The following is a 15,882-nucleotide window of genomic DNA, read 5'->3' as shown; positions in this document are numbered from 1 at the left end:
TTGGAGTTCGGTTTCATATGTAGTAGAGATGATCATTCTCTGTTTACTTATCATCGTAATGGTAACACTATGGTCCTTTTACTATATGTTGATGACATTTTGCTCACTGGATCCAACCCTACTCTGTTTAAATCTCTCATTGCTGAGCTCATTTCCCGCTTTGCAATGAAAGATTTAGGGAACCTGCATTACTTCCTTGGGATCCAAGCATAGTCTTATCCTCAAGGCTTGTTCCTCCATCAGACCAAATACACTGAAGAGATCCTTCATCATGCCAATATGTCCACCTGCAATTCTTGTCACACTCCATTGCCGCAACGTCTTGATCATGTTTTTCGTGATACTCGATTGTTTTCTGAGCCATCCTATTTTCGCAGTCTTGCTAGGAAACTCCAATACTTGACCATCACGAGTCCTGATATCCAATTTGCCGTTAACTTCGTCTGTCAATGGATGCACTCTCCCACGGTATCTGATTTTGGTCTTCTCAAACGCATTCTTCGGTATCTTCGTGGTACCTCTGCGATGGGTCTGCATATTTCCAGACACACAAACCTCTACCTTGTCTCCTATAGTGACAGTGACTATGCAGGATGCAAGGACACACGTCGTTCCACTTCTGGCATCTGTGTCTTGCTAGGCTCAAATGTTGTTTCTTGGTCTGCTAAACGTCAACCGACGGTGTCCCGGTCCTCTACTGAGGCTGAATATCGAGCACTTGCCTCTACTGCTTCTGAGTTAACCTGGATTTCCTCTGTTCTTCGTGATTTGGGAATCTCACAGTCTCATCCTGCTGTTCTCCGGTGTTACAATCTCTCTGCGGTTTACCTTACTGCCAATCTGGTTCTTCACAATCGTTCTAAACACTTTGATGTGGATTATCATTATGTTCGCGAACGTGTTGCGCTTGGTGTGTTGGAAGTTCAACACATTCCTGCTGAGCAACAGCTTGCTGATACGTTTACTAATTCTCTGGCTCGTCGTCCCTTCCAAGCTCTACGTCACAAACTGAATGTTCAAGTTTCTCCCATACTCAGTTTGAGGGGGCATGAAAGTATAAGGCCACATGCCCAACCTGCAAATCCTTCTCAAAGCCCATCTGATCACAAGTCGTTATCTCCTCAATATAAGTGTGGTCCTTCTCTGCATCGAAATCAAAGTGGTCCTTCTCCGTTACAGTGTCCTTCCCCGGAACATAGGCCGACAATCTCACAGCCGATGCCGAGCATGACGACGGCTACTCCAACTAGCTGCTCACCCATAGTATTAGCTAATCGGTTCAATGGAATCTTGAATGAGGTGTGTGGCTAGATGTTAGACAAGTGGCAGCTGATCCTATACTCTTGTAGTATTCTAGAATGTTCTCTTGGTTCTATATATGTAAGCCCTATGGGTTCATTGTAGGTTGAGAGAAGAAATTTAATAAGAAAAGTATTATTCAGTAAATTCTTTTGTTTCTCTATTTTTCACAGATTGAACATCGAGTGACCACAACTGTAACCCTCAAACACTACATACACCTCACGGTGGAAAGAAACATTCGATCTTAAGTAGAAAGTGTTTCTCTTAATTCGTTCATCTCTTGCACCAATTTCGTTTGTCTAGGAACAATCCTCCCAACCGCACCTGCCTAATCACACTAGCTCATACAATAAACACAACGTCCCCGACAAACTTGACTAACATTGTTTTGATGAGGATTAGAAAAATCAAAGTCTTAAAATTCGCCAAACAGTTAAGTTCCATTACAAATTTCACCCAAAAAAAAAGAAGGAAAAATGGTAAAATCTGTAACAAATCACTTCCTTCCCAATTGATCGAATTATTTACAGCATTGGTTTAAAAAGTTAGTGGTTAATAATATAACATATAAAAAGATAAAGGGTATTATCTGCAATAAACATAAAATTTAAGGCACCAGTTAAACCCAAAACCCTTGTCCTTTTTTTTCTCGCGCCGCCGACGGTCTCAAACTTCTCATCGTTTCCTCCATCACAAAGCTTCTTTGTGATTCAATTCTTAAGTTTCCGTTGTCTTGATCATCATCGTGACGGCGAAACCCTAATTTCCAGCAACCTCAACCTCAGAGTCAAAACCAGCCCTGTTTTGAGAGCAAACCCTAGTCACCATGGTTGTGAACGCGAAAGACTCGACGGTTCCTAATGTCGAAGACTTCAGGGAGCTTCACAATCTCGTCACACATCATATAGAGTCGTTCGATTACATGACAGATAAAGGTCTCGATGTTATGTTCAATCGAATCAAACCGGTTACTGTCTACGATTCAGACTCCGACAACAACTTGAGCAATATCCTTTTTTTAATTTAACATTGGTGTTAGTATCTTTTGCTTTGTGCTAATATAATGTTGAATTTAGTGTTTGTGAATGTGATTCCCTTGACAAGTATGATACTTTGGTTAGAGAATCCTGTAGTATTCGCTCCTCAGAAGGAGAGTTCCAGTTCAACATCAAGGAAAGAGTCTTTGTTTCCCTTTGAGGTGAAGTGTTTGTTTTTGAACTTGTATCTGACTTGTTAAAGGTTTCTACTTTTTGGTTATGTTAATACCTTTTTTTGTGTGTTTCTTGGTTTCTTGAATAAACAGGCTAGGCAGGCGAAGATTTCGTATACAGGAACGTTTATGGCTGATGTTTGCTTTAAGTATAATGATGAAGTTGTTGTCAGAGACAAATTTGATTTTGGGCAATTTCCCATTATGCTTATGGTTGGTGCTCTGTTCTCTTCTTTACTTTGCTTTATTATGATTGCAAGTCTTTATTGATGAAGCTAATGGAAATTGATCTTCGTATTTTGTTATTGCAGTCAAAGCTTTGCAGCTTAAGAGGTGCTGATTGCCGGAAACTGTTAAAGTGTAAAGAGTCAACTTCTGAAATGGGAGGGTAAACGTTCTTCCACCTCTTATGCGTTCATGATATATCTTTCTTTCTATAAGTCGATTGTGATAATAAATTTAGCTTTTCTTGAAATAGGTACTTTGTTTTGAATGGGATCGAGAGAGTTTTCCGATGTGTTATTGCACCTAAGCGAAACCATGTAAGCCACTTCGGCTTTTAACTGACTTAAGTTTATGAGTATAGTGTTTTGCTTATAAAGTTTATGGGTATAATAATGTAGTCCTATGAAGTTACTTGTATCTTGTCTCTCATAATTTATCTGACTAAGATTCTCTTATAATAGCCAACAAGTATGATCCGAAACTCATTCCGTGATCGTCGGGAAGGATACAGTGACAAGGCAGTTGCCATTAGGTATGTGAATTTTATCTCTTTGTTATGATCTTTCATATAATAATAATGCCAATCTTCACCTAAAGTAGCGATATATCATATAGAGTTGTTCATGCGGTTTTCTTCTTCTTAATTCATAGGTGTGTTAGGGACGACCAGTCATCTGTCACTGTTAAACTGTATTATCTTCGCAATGGAAGTGCCAGAGTTGGATTTTGGTTAGTTTTAGTTAACTTGACATTTGGAATATGGAAGACATTACCTGCAATTTGAGCTACATGTTAAACTTATCTTCTTATGGACACAGGATAGGAGGAAGGGAATATTTGCTTCCTGTCGGTCTTGTTCTCAAGGTATTAGTGACTCTAATGTATCTTTCTCCTATATCATGAGAACAAAACTTAATTTAAGGAGAAGTTTTTTAGTATATTCTTACATTTGATGGTTCTGGATGCATGTGTTTTCTGTTAGTAAATTTTCTTATTTTATATTATCATTCAGTCCTCCATTTATTCCTATCTGTCCTTATATATTCCTAGGCTCTCATTGAAACCAACGATGAGGAAATATATAAATGCCTGAACTGTTGCTACAATGAGAATTATGGAAGAGGCGATGGAGCTATTGGAACCCAACTCGTTCGTGAGAGAGCCAAAATTATTCTTGATGAAGTGCGAGACTTGGGTCTTTTTACCCGGGAACAGTGCCGGAAGCACTTAGGTGATCTAACTGTCTCAGTGTTTATTTATGCTTATCTCAAAACTAGTAAGCTAATCTTTTACTTCTAAAACCAACAGGAGAACATTTTCAACCTGTTCTTGATGGGTTAGAAAAAGAAAAATATCCTACTGTAAGTTTTCTTGATCATTCTTAACCTCCTTTATTGGTTCATTACTACAATAGAGGTTTTGTTTGCAAAAAAGGTTTCTTTGCAGTAGGCTTTCTAAACAATGATAAGTAAAAAACTAACTTCTTTGAGATTGGGCTGTTAGCTTCTTGGATTTCCTGATTAATTTCGTAAACAAATTTTTACAACTGCAGTAAGTCCTTTCTAATTACTTTTCCCGCTTCATTCTTACATATTTAGGTTGCTGAAGCTGTGCTCAGGGATTTTATATTTGTTCATCTTGACAATGATGACGACAAGTTCAATTTGCTCATGTAATTTCTTACTTTTGCTTCTTGATGGCTCTCACGTTGAGTTTCCTTTTTGGTGTGGTTGTGGTCAACATTCTTTTTTTTGGCTTTGCAGCTTCATAATTCAGAAGCTCTATTCTTTGGTGGATCAGACTTCTTTACCTGACAATCCGGATTCTTTGCAAAATCAGGAAATTTTGGTCCCAGGTCACCTTATAACTATTTACCTTAAGGTATACAATAATTTTCCATATGGTAGAAACATGTATGTCGAGGCTCATTATATAAGAGCATTTGATTTTGTCATTATCAAATGTTTCTGAAAATCTACAATTCTGTTTTGCATAACCATGAAGTGTTGTGCTTACTAGACAAAGGTTTTCCTTCATTAAACTGACGTCACATGCATTGGTCATCTAGGAAAAACTTGAAGATTGGCTGCGGAAGTGCAAAAGTCTTCTTAAAGATGAGTTGCATAACAAGAGTTCGAAATCAAAATTTTCCTTTGAAAGCCGTAAGTCCTCTTTTACTGTTTTCCCTTTGTATTGCTCTATCCTCTGCATTCCTTGAAAGTTGAAACTATGAAACTCATTTGTTTTCATTTGTTTGTTCTCTTCCACAAATATGTCTTGTGCTTGGTGATGACTCCTTAACTGAATGCAGTTGCTGATGTCAAGAAGGTTATTAACAAAAATCCTCCCAGGAGTATTGGTACGTCAATTGAAACATTGTTGAAGACAGGAAGAATGAATACCCAGTCTGGTTTGGATTTACAGCAGGTAAGCACTTTTAGTTGATCACTTGCTTGAGAAGCTTTTTTCTTATATAGCTAATCTCCATTGAGTATGATGTAGTTCGTTCGATAGAACAGTACTAACATATATATTCTCAATTCTTTACCAGAGAGCAGGTTACACTGTTCAGGCTGAGAGATTGAACTTTCTCCGTTTCCTTTCATTTTTCCGGGCGGTTCATCGAGGTGCTTCTTTTGCTGGACTTCGTACAACAACTGTGAGGAAGCTGCTTCCTGAGTAGGTTCTTTCACTTTGTACCCATCAAACTCTAGATGTGATGATGCGGTCCCAAAATAGTATTCTTCACATTTTTCCTGTTTCATTGTTATCTTGTAGATCTTGGGGGTTTCTTTGCCCTGTTCACACTCCTGATGGGGAACCTTGTGGATTACTGAATCATATGACTCGTATTAGCCGTGAGTTTCTCAAGCTCCCTTCTTCACGCATCATTTTGTGATATTCACTATTCTCCAAACTTGACATGTCACTAAACCAAGTTGGAGTTTACATAGAATCATGTTTGTTTAGTTAGAGTGTCTTTTACATATAAATTTTTAGACTTGGTCATTTTGTTACAAAATAAGATTGTGTTCCCTCGTCATACCAGAAAATGTCACTTTTCTCTAGTAGTACAACTTTACTTGTTGTGTTCTGATTGATTATGGTGTGTTCAGGAATCACTTCTCAGTTCGATTCCAAAGGAAACATCCGGGATTTTCTGAAAATAAGAAAGTCAGTTGTTGAGGTTCTTGTTGGGGTGGGTATGGTACCTTCATTGCCAAAGCTAGTACGAGCGGCACCACCAGAAGTCATTCATGTTCTTTTAGATGGTCAAGTTGTAGGCACGCTATCTTCTAACGTAGTCACGGACGTTGTCTCCTATTTGCGGAGACTGAAAGTGGAGGCTCCTTCAGTGGTAAGGCATATTCACTTCTTATCAGTATTTGTTTGACCGTAAATTATTTCATTCGAAGATAATTATATATGTGAATGCTACTCTACAGATTCCTGAAGACCTCGAAGTGGGATATGTACCTACAAGCATGGGTGGATCTTATCCTGGATTGTATTTGGCATCATGTCCTGCAAGATTTATTAGGCCTGTTAAAAATATATCTATACCTTCTGAAAATATTGAACTTATTGGACCGTTCGAACAGGTAGCAGATCCTAAGAATATGTTTATCATATCCACCTTTCTCTGTACAATCAAATTAAAAAAAAATTATTTCTACCATACCAGGTTTATATGGAAATAAGCTGTCCTGATGGAGGAAATGGAGGAAGGAATAACTCTTGCTCAGCAACTCACGAAGAAATTCATCCAACTGGGATGATAAGTGTGGTTGCTAATCTTACACCTTGGTCAGATCATAACCAAAGTCCGCGTAACATGTATCAGTGTCAGGTATTAACTAGAAAATTTGATTCAAGTTTTATATGATTTTTCTACTGGACGTTGTTCTCAAAATTTTACCTTGTACAGATGGCGAAACAAACCATGGCATATTCTACTCAAGCTCTCCAATTTCGTGCCGACCAGAAGATTTACCATTTGCAGGTCAATTCTGATTTTATTAGCTTATTTTTTAGAGATCTAAAAGTACATGGTACAATTTTCATTTTAACATTCTGTCTGTTTTGGTCCCATGTCTTACTAAATTCTTTTGTTCTCTACAGACTCCTCAATCCCCTGTTGTGCGTACCAAAACATACACCACTTACAGTATTGATGAGAATCCTACAGGGACTAATGCAATTGTTGCTGTCCTCGCTCATACAGGGTAAGAAACTTCTTTTGCATATAAGAGCTTGACAATAAGCTTTTTGCATTACTGTTCTCTTATCCCTTTTTCCACCTATCTGTCTCACAGATTTGATATGGAAGATGCTATGATTTTGAACAAATCATCTGTGGAGCGGGGAATGTGCCATGGGCAAATATACCAGGTTCGAGTTCCCATTCTCATTTTTTTGATTAAGAGTCCTGAACTTTAATATCCCCTGCACTCATTTTTATATGAACCCCAGAGAATAATAGTCTTGTAGTTGCAGCAAGCAATTTAGTACATATTTCAGAAATTTAATCTTCTTATTGAATTTCTAACTCTTGTTATATGCTCGTGCAGACAGAAACTATTGATCTATCAGATCAGAATAGCCGATATGATAGTGGTCATAAAAGTTTTAGGAGGAGTCATGCTGACAAATCAGTTCATTCTAGTATCGATGCTGATGGGTTACCATATGTTGGGCAGGTAAATAATGCTTCTATAGGTTAATTATTTGGTTTCCTTGTCACTAATTTGTTGGGTGTAACGCAGAAAATATATCCAGATGAGCCGTATTATAGTGTCTATGATGAGGTAACTAGCAGAATAAGGACCACGAGGCGAAAAGGTACCGACCCTGTCATAGTTGACTTTGTCTCTGTTGACATGAAAAGCAAGAAACATCCTCAAAAGGTGAGAGTTAACTCCCAACTATCGTTTAGACTGATTACGATTTGTTTTAAATCTAATTTTCGAGTTTCTTGGCAGGCGAATATTCGTTTCCGGCATGCAAGAAACCCCATAATTGGAGACAAGTTCAGTAGTAGACATGGGCAAAAGGGTGTTTGTTCCCAATTGTGGCCTGATGTTGATATGCCGTTTAATGGAGTTACTGGAATGCGTCCAGATCTGATCATTAACCCTCATGCTTTCCCATCAAGAATGACAATTGCTATGCTTTTGGAATCTATTGCTGCTAAGGTATCCTTAGAAATTTGTCTGATTCTTGGGTTCCATTGACGCTGTTGCTGTGCATATTATGTTTGTGTGTCGTTTAACCAACTTCCCATTTTATTTTGCTGGTAAGTGAAGTATATATAATGCTTATATCCTCGGCTTTTGCAGGGAGGTAGTTTGCATGGAAAATTTGTAGATGCAACGCCGTTTCGTAATGCAATGAAAAAAACAAATGGAGATAAGGAGAGCAAGTCCAGTTTGCTTGTTGATGATCTCGGTTCCATGTTAACGGAGAAAGGGTTCAACTTCTATGGGACTGAGAAATTATATAGTGGACTTTTAGGAGTAGAACTGGAGTGTGATATATTTATGGGCCCTGTTTACTACCAAAGATTGCGTCACATGGTCTCAGACAAATTCCAGGTTTTGCAACCCCTCTGGTTTCATCTCTTTTATCATATCGTCTCCAACTTGCACTTCTCTCATCTTCGTCTGAATCATAATATTCTGGCTTGCAGGTTAGGTCCACTGGACAAGTGGATCAACTAACTCATCAGCCAATCAAGGGAAGGAAACGAGGTGGAGGGATTCGGTTTGGTGAAATGGAAAGAGACTCACTACTTGCTCATGGAGCTTCCTATCTATTACACGACAGGCTTCACACTTCTTCAGATCACCACATTGCAGATGTATGTTCACTGTGTGGAAGCTTGCTCACTTCGTCTATTGTGAACGTTCAACAGAAGAAGCTAATTCAAGTTGCTGGAAAGTTACCTCCTGGTAGAACTCCAAAGAAGGTAACTTGCCATTCCTGTAAGACAAGTAAAGGCATGGAGACAGTTGCAATGCCATATGTGTTCAGATACTTGGCTGCAGAGTTGGCTTCAATGAATATTAAGATGACTCTTCAGTTGAGCGAGAGAGAAGGAGCAACCGATGAAGATTTAATACCAGAGGAAGAAAAATAATTAGATCTCGCAATGTACTAGTGTGTAGAATAATATTCTTAAATCATTTTTGGTTTTGCTTCGTTAGTATCTTCCCTAGTGGAAAACGTTACCTATTTTGAATCAAAGTGATTGTCTTAAACATCTGTGTATGATGACTTGTATGGATAAAACCAATGCGTTTGATTCTACAATACCATTAACTTGATTGGTGACATGTTCAACTAAGTTGCTCAATTGTGATTGCTGCAATTCAGCAAACCTAATTTTATAATATTATCATTGTATTTGAAGAGATAAGTATGAGAGAAAAGCAGAGTTATTTGATTAATGACAAATCATACAAAAGTCTTTGCAAATTTTACATCTAAAACAACCTCTCTTTCTCCTCTCACACACGAAGCAAAGACTGAAACAAATTACAGATAAAACTCCGCTCACTTTCCGGGAACAAAGTTGGTGGCGAAGGCCCATGCGTTGTTGTTGACTGGATCAGCCAAATGGTCAGCAAGGTTCTCTATCGGTCCCTTACCAGTGACAATGGCTTGAACGAAGAATCCAAACATAGAGAACATAGCCAATCTTCCGTTCTTGAGCTCCTTAACCTTCAACTCAGCGAAGGCCTCTGGGTCGGTAGCCAAACCCAATGGGTCGAAGCTGCCTCCGGGGTAAAGCAAGTCCTCGGCCTCACCAAGTGGACCATCTCCTGCAACTCTGTAGCCTTCAACGGCTCCCATCAAGATCACTTGAGTGGCCCAGATCGCCAAAATGCTCTGAGCGTGGACCAAGCTAGGGTTTCCCAAGTAATCGAGACCTCCATCGCTGAAGATTTGTGAGCCGGCCTTGAACCAAACGGCCTCTCCGAACTTGACTCCGTTCCTGGCCAAAAGCTCAGGGAAGACGCAGCCAAGGGCTCCGAGCATGGCCCACCTGCTGTGGATAACTTCTAGCTCACGGTTCCTTGCGAATGTCTCGGGGTCAGCAGAGAGTCCGGCGGTGTCCCATCCGTAGTCTCCGGGGAACTCTCCGGTAAGGTAGCTTGGTGATTCGCCGGAGAATGGGCCCAAGTACTTGACTCGGTCAGATCCGTACCATGGGCTGCCTGATGGTCCCTTTGGCTTGGCAACAGTCTTCCTCATTGTCACACGGCCGCTTCCGAGGACTTCTGATGCCGCTGGGGAAAGCTTGACAGCCTTACCGGCGAAGGCAGGGGAGGAGAGAGCCATTGTTGAGGCGGCCATTGCGGTTGAAGTGTTGCACAAAGTAAAAAAAACGTTTAAGAGTTGTTGTTGTAGGCCAAGAAATGGGTGGTTTGGGATCGATGGAGTTTTCAGGTATATATAATATAAAAATCTAAAGAACGTCTTATCTTGTAATATCAATCTCTAGAGTTTCTATTGGCTGGTCACAACTATTTTTGAGACTTTAGATTTTTTGTTTGCTTACGTGGTGAATAGCACGCACTTCGCAGATTCGCAGTTGATTTGTGTCTTAAGATATCTTGGTGCGTTTCAAGGATGATGAAACACCCACTCATGACGTGACACGTATAAGACTTGATCTCTCTATCCTTTTGAAATCCTGAGACTATCAAACAAACAAATCTCTCATAATTACATTTTATATTGTTGACCAAAATAAAAAATTACATTTTACATTTTATTGAACCTTTTTGACAGCTGGTGAAACTTTTCTATGTATATGCTCTTTTTCCTAAATGTGTTCTTATAAAGTTAAAAAAACAAATAATAACAATTCATTAGATATATAGTCTGATAGTCATATAGACAATTAAAACAAAGTAGATAAAACGATTACAAGTGTTGGAAATAGGTTATCAAATTTATATAAAAAAGTAATGGGGACAATTATTTAAAATGCAGAAATGTAATCAAACTTAACCTCAAAAACATAACAAATTATATATAACCTCCTAAAACCCTGTATTGACCATAGTATATATCACAAGAAGTAGGAAAATAATGACCTGTAATTTTATTAGCGACTGATAATAATGTCTGATGTACTAATGTCAGGACAAAAGTGGAATCCACCAGATCATGGTGATGGTCATGGTCACAAGACAACTCCACGAGTCAAGTTCATAGACTCATAGCCACAAGTTAGCATCTCCCTAAGAATCTTCTTCGAACGGCTATAACAACGGCCACAATAAGCCAACGTAACAGTCCATCTGATAGACGACTGATACTGTAGATAGACCCAACAACGGCTACAATATAAGGTCAAAGGATTAGAAAAGCTTTCAAAGGATTCTACAATCTTTCTCACTTGAAATTTTCTTGGTCATGGGTCAAAATTTTCAATTTGAAGCATATAAAAGAATGCATGCACAGCGTATTAATTAGTGTTATCAGCTCTCACTCAAAACTTAGAGAGTAGAATTCTTCTGGAATGATTCTTAGTGTTGATAGTCATGATCAAAATATGATATGTAATATGTATATTAGAGAGTGCTTTCAGTCCCAAAATACTGTTTGATAGTTCACAAAAATCACGAGGTGTAACCGTTAAAGTATTAAACTCTTGTCAGGACCTAAATTCACAAAAATTTAAGTTCTTATGCAAAGCAAAGTCACGAGGTGTAACCGTTAAAGTATACGACGGCTCATAACTTGTGGTCACAAAAATGCTTTGGCTGCAACGAAAAAATCAAAAGTAAAAGCTGGTGGACTAGAGATTGCCACGTAAGAGTAATAAACGATAAAACAAAAATCTCACAAACCCAATGACTGAAGGGATAAAGATTACTTCAGAGATAACAAACGTTACTCACAATATCGCTATTTAATCCAAACCTAGCTAACCCTTTTCAATCACTCTCACTCACAAGTTAGTCACTAAAAAAAAAACCAAAAACATTTCAATGGCCGCCTCAACAATGGCTCTCTCCTCCCCTGCCTTCGCCGGAAAGGCTGTGAACCTTTCCCCGGCGGCATCAGAAGTCCTCGGAAGCGGCCGTGTGACAATGAGGAAGACAGTTGCCAAGCCAAAGGGTCCATCAGGCAGCCCATGGTACGGATCCGACCGAGTCAAGTACTTGGGTCCATTCTCCGGCGAGTCACCGAGCTACCTCACTGGAGAGTTCCCCGGAGACTACGGATGGGACACAGCTGGTCTTTCCGCTGACCCCGAGACATTTGCAAGGAACCGTGAGCTAGAAGTTATCCACAGCAGGTGGGCCATGCTCGGAGCCCTTGGCTGCGTCTTCCCTGAGCTTTTGGCCAGGAACGGAGTCAAGTTTGGAGAGGCCGTTTGGTTCAAGGCCGGTTCACAAATCTTCAGCGATGGAGGACTCGATTACTTGGGAAACCCTAGCTTGGTCCACGCTCAAAGCATTTTGGCGATTTGGGCCACTCAAGTGATCTTGATGGGAGCCGTTGAAGGCTACAGAGTCGCTGGAGATGGTCCATTGGGAGAGGCCGAGGACTTGCTTTACCCTGGTGGCAGCTTCGACCCATTGGGTTTGGCTACCGACCCAGAGGCCTTCGCTGAGTTGAAGGTGAAGGAGCTCAAGAACGGAAGATTGGCTATGTTCTCCATGTTTGGATTCTTCGTTCAAGCCATTGTAACTGGTAAGGGACCGATAGAGAACCTTGCTGACCATTTGGCCGATCCAGTCAACAACAACGCATGGGCCTTCGCCACCAACTTTGTTCCCGGAAAGTGAGCGGAGTTTTATCAGTTTGTAATTTGCTTTTTTCAGTCTTTTGAATTCGAGTGAGAGACGAGAGGAGAAAGAGAAGGTTTGTGTATGTGGTGGATGATTTGAGACTTTCAGATGTAAAATTGCAAAGACTTCGTATGATTTGTCATTAATCAAATAACTCATTTTTCTCTCATACTTGTTTTGCAATAACTCAAAAAAAATACTTTTATTGGCTCTGCAATATGTACAAAGATTCTGTTATTCATGCCTATAGAAAATGTGCAGTGATTCGTATTTTCTGAACGAGCCAATCTTTTGATATTCCTTCGACATAAATTATGTCACATAATTTATATCATCTCTTCACAAAATAAGATCGAATTGACGACAGAATTGAAACCAGTTTATATTTGGAGAATATATAATGTTTTTTTTTTTTGGTGTATATGTTTTTAGTTTGTAGAAAGATAGAAATCAACTACGGGAAATATGTTATTCGTTTAATTGCTAAACTGTTTTTGAAATTTTTTTGGTCGGCAAAATTATGGTTTAATCTTTTTAGAAATAGCGATGGATAACTGTGAAGAACTTTCCAAACGGAAAAAACAGTTGTGACCACTCAGAGTACCAACGAGTAGGCACTAATACCTTTTCTCGTATTTGACATGTTATCCGTATTCGACCTATCTAAGAAAAGGTACTCGTGATCTTCAAATCCGGTAAAAGATATTATATAATTCTATTATCCGTGTGTAAGAATCGAGCATCCGTTACTAGGGACTAGGGGGTGCCTTTCGGAAACCCTTTTGATGTTCAAATCATTTAAAGAAAAATGTTAGATAGCTTAGTATAACATACATGAGATGGTACATATGAAGATGTTTAAGTTTATTGTTTTTCTTTTCTAGTATTAGTTTCTTAGTAAGTAATGCACGTACGTTTTTTTATCTCTAGAAGAGAAAAAGCTCATATACCCTCTAAAAATGGTGTTTAGATTGATATGCTCGGATAACAGTGACCAAATAATATGGTGGGCTAAGCGATCAAGTTTATCAATATGTCGGTTTCTCACATGAAATACATATGGAATAGATATGGCGCTGCAACCCCTCCTACAATATGCCATATGTTAACTTAATGATGTTTTAAGTATTTATTTATCGGAAGGTGTGTGTGATGTGTCTCATCACATGTTGTCTATGTGCATCATGCATGTGTTAGTTCCTTCCGTGTTTGGTTGATTGTGAAGCTCGTACGATGGACTAATTGGAGAGATTGCCTTCCGCGAGATCCTCTGTGTGGACCAAGTTCATTGGTCACGCTACAATATTGTCCAATACATGATCACGAATTTCTGTTTTCTATCATTAAGCTACACGAGTGTAAACCGTTTTCTATCAAAGTGATTGAGGACTTGGGTTGTGGCAAATAAAACCTCAAATAAATTTTTGTGTTGTGTTTTTTTTCATCTCTAAATTTTCTGAGTTTTACTATGTATTAGAAAGATAGATCATAAATAATATTTTAAAAGGTTGTTCAAGTTAACAACATAGATAACTGGAATGATGGTTAAGAAATTTTATAAGCTACATATTGTCTAAACAGATGATGGTGAACATGCCCATATTGTCTAAAAGTTTTTCCTTGTTTTTGAATAAATGATTATTAGATAGTTTTTATCTTTTTGCTAAATATTCAAATAATCAATGTTTTTTAGTCTTTGCATTTTGATTTTTTTTTTACCTTTCAAAACCAAAATTAAGTAGATTATGTATCAAATTTATCAGGTTAGTGGATAAAGTAACGATGTTGACGTATAAATATGAATTGGTAGTGACTGTGGATTTGGACTTACTATTGAAATTATTTATAGACTTATAGTCATGAATCATCAAAGCATCATATACATTCTTATGATGTTACTTTCCTATGATCTTTTTGATCATTAATATCTTCAAAAAGTTACTTTCATTTAAAGAGTAAAACATCACACAAAGTAGTTATTTCTTTTTAAGCCAATTCCAAAGACTTACTACAGACTACAGTTACAACTTGTGGTCTCAAAATGATTTGGCTGGAATGAAAAAATCAAAGCAGAAGCTCGTGGGCTAGAGATTGCCACGTGAGGCTAATAAACGATAAAACCAAAATCTAAAAACCCAATGAGTAAAGAGAGATAGATTACTTCAGAGATAACAAACGTTACTCACAATATCCCTATATAATCCAAACCTAGTTAACCCTTTTCAATCACTCTCACTCACAAGTTAGTCACAAAAAAAAAAAAAAAAAAACCAAAAACATTTCAATGGCTGCCTCAACAATGGCTCTGTCCTCCCCTGCCTTCGCCGGAAAGGCTGTGAACCTTTCCCCGGCAGCATCAGAAGTCCTCGGAAGCGGCCGTGTGACAATGAGGAAGACTGTTGCCAAGCCAAAGGGACCATCAGGCAGCCCATGGTACGGATCCGACCGAGTCAAGTACTTGGGCCCATTCTCCGGCGAATCACCAAGCTACCTTACCGGAGAGTTCCCCGGAGACTACGGATGGGACACCGCCGGACTCTCTGCTGACCCCGAGACATTCGCAAGGAACCGTGAGCTAGAAGTTATCCACAGCAGGTGGGCCATGCTCGGAGCCCTTGGCTGCGTCTTCCCTGAGCTTTTGGCCAGGAACGGAGTCAAGTTCGGAGAGGCGGTTTGGTTCAAGGCCGGTTCACAAATCTTCAGCGATGGAGGACTCGATTACTTGGGAAACCCTAGCTTGGTCCACGCTCAAAGCATTTTGGCGATTTGGGCCACTCAAGTGATCTTGATGGGAGCCGTTGAAGGCTACAGAGTCGCAGGAGATGGTCCCTTGGGAGAAGCCGAGGACTTGCTTTACCCCGGAGGCAGCTTCGACCCATTGGGTTTGGCTACCGACCCAGAGGCCTTCGCTGAGTTGAAGGTGAAAGAGCTCAAGAACGGAAGATTGGCTATGTTCTCTATGTTTGGATTCTTCGTTCAAGCCATTGTCACTGGTAAGGGACCGATAGAGAACCTTGCTGACCATTTGGCCGATCCAGTCAACAACAACGCATGGGCCTTCGCCACCAACTTTGTTCCCGGGAAGTGAACCAAGTTTTATCAGTTTGTAATTTGCATTTTTTCAGTCTTTTGAATTCGAGTGAGAGACAGGAGGAGAAAGAGAAGGTTTGTGTTTGTGGTCGATGGTTTGAGACTTTCAGATGTAAATTTGCAAAGACTTCGTATGATTTGTCATTAATCAAATAACTCATTTTTCTCTCATACTCGTCTCGTAATATGGTAACTCAAAAACTGAAATGGATCTATGTTCCTCGATTCTACAATTGCGCAATT

General features: G+C 39.3%; 4 protein-coding genes across 4 annotated transcripts; 3 read left to right on the top strand and 1 right to left on the bottom strand.

The window, feature by feature from the left end:
* Positions 1 to 1,407: 1,407 nt before the first annotated feature.
* On the top strand, positions 1,408 to 9,070 carry LOC104741582 (DNA-directed RNA polymerase I subunit 2). The gene is made up of 27 exons (XM_010462468.2): positions 1,408 to 2,309; positions 2,415 to 2,500; positions 2,606 to 2,725; positions 2,824 to 2,900; positions 2,991 to 3,054; positions 3,199 to 3,269; positions 3,389 to 3,466; positions 3,556 to 3,601; positions 3,788 to 3,968; positions 4,046 to 4,098; positions 4,336 to 4,409; positions 4,501 to 4,618; positions 4,806 to 4,899; positions 5,049 to 5,164; positions 5,289 to 5,416; positions 5,516 to 5,595; positions 5,854 to 6,095; positions 6,184 to 6,339; positions 6,423 to 6,587; positions 6,666 to 6,740; positions 6,860 to 6,963; positions 7,054 to 7,129; positions 7,309 to 7,437; positions 7,504 to 7,644; positions 7,720 to 7,932; positions 8,077 to 8,331; positions 8,427 to 9,070. Exons 1-27 carry the CDS (start codon positions 2,129 to 2,131, stop codon positions 8,874 to 8,876), a joined length of 3,573 nt encoding a protein of 1,190 aa, XP_010460770.2. The 5' UTR covers positions 1,408 to 2,128; the 3' UTR covers positions 8,877 to 9,070.
* Positions 9,071 to 9,158: 88 nt separating this feature from the next.
* LOC104741580 (chlorophyll a-b binding protein 1, chloroplastic) lies at positions 9,159 to 10,158 on the bottom strand. Its single transcript, XM_010462467.3, has one exon. It carries the CDS (start codon positions 10,094 to 10,096, stop codon positions 9,293 to 9,295), a length of 804 nt encoding a protein of 267 aa, XP_010460769.2. The 5' UTR covers positions 10,097 to 10,158; the 3' UTR covers positions 9,159 to 9,292.
* Positions 10,159 to 11,601: 1,443 nt separating this feature from the next.
* Positions 11,602 to 12,718, top strand: LOC104741578 (chlorophyll a-b binding protein 2, chloroplastic). Its single transcript, XM_087484366.1, has one exon. It carries the CDS (start codon positions 11,743 to 11,745, stop codon positions 12,544 to 12,546), a length of 804 nt encoding a protein of 267 aa, XP_087340492.1. The 5' UTR covers positions 11,602 to 11,742; the 3' UTR covers positions 12,547 to 12,718.
* A 2,071-nt stretch (positions 12,719 to 14,789) lies between these two features.
* LOC104741579 (chlorophyll a-b binding protein 2, chloroplastic) lies at positions 14,790 to 15,810 on the top strand. Its single transcript, XM_010462466.2, has one exon. The coding sequence runs from the start codon at positions 14,834 to 14,836 to the stop codon at positions 15,635 to 15,637; it is 804 nt and encodes a 267-aa protein (XP_010460768.2). The 5' UTR covers positions 14,790 to 14,833; the 3' UTR covers positions 15,638 to 15,810.
* Positions 15,811 to 15,882: the final 72 nt, after the last annotated feature.

The sequence above is a fragment of the Camelina sativa genome, chromosome 14 (assembly GCF_030686135.1).
Source record: "Camelina sativa cultivar CO46 ecotype springtype chromosome 14, ASM3068613v1".
Taxonomy (NCBI): Eukaryota; Viridiplantae; Streptophyta; class Magnoliopsida; order Brassicales; family Brassicaceae; genus Camelina; species Camelina sativa.
This window is presented reverse-complemented; position numbering and strand designations above follow the sequence as displayed.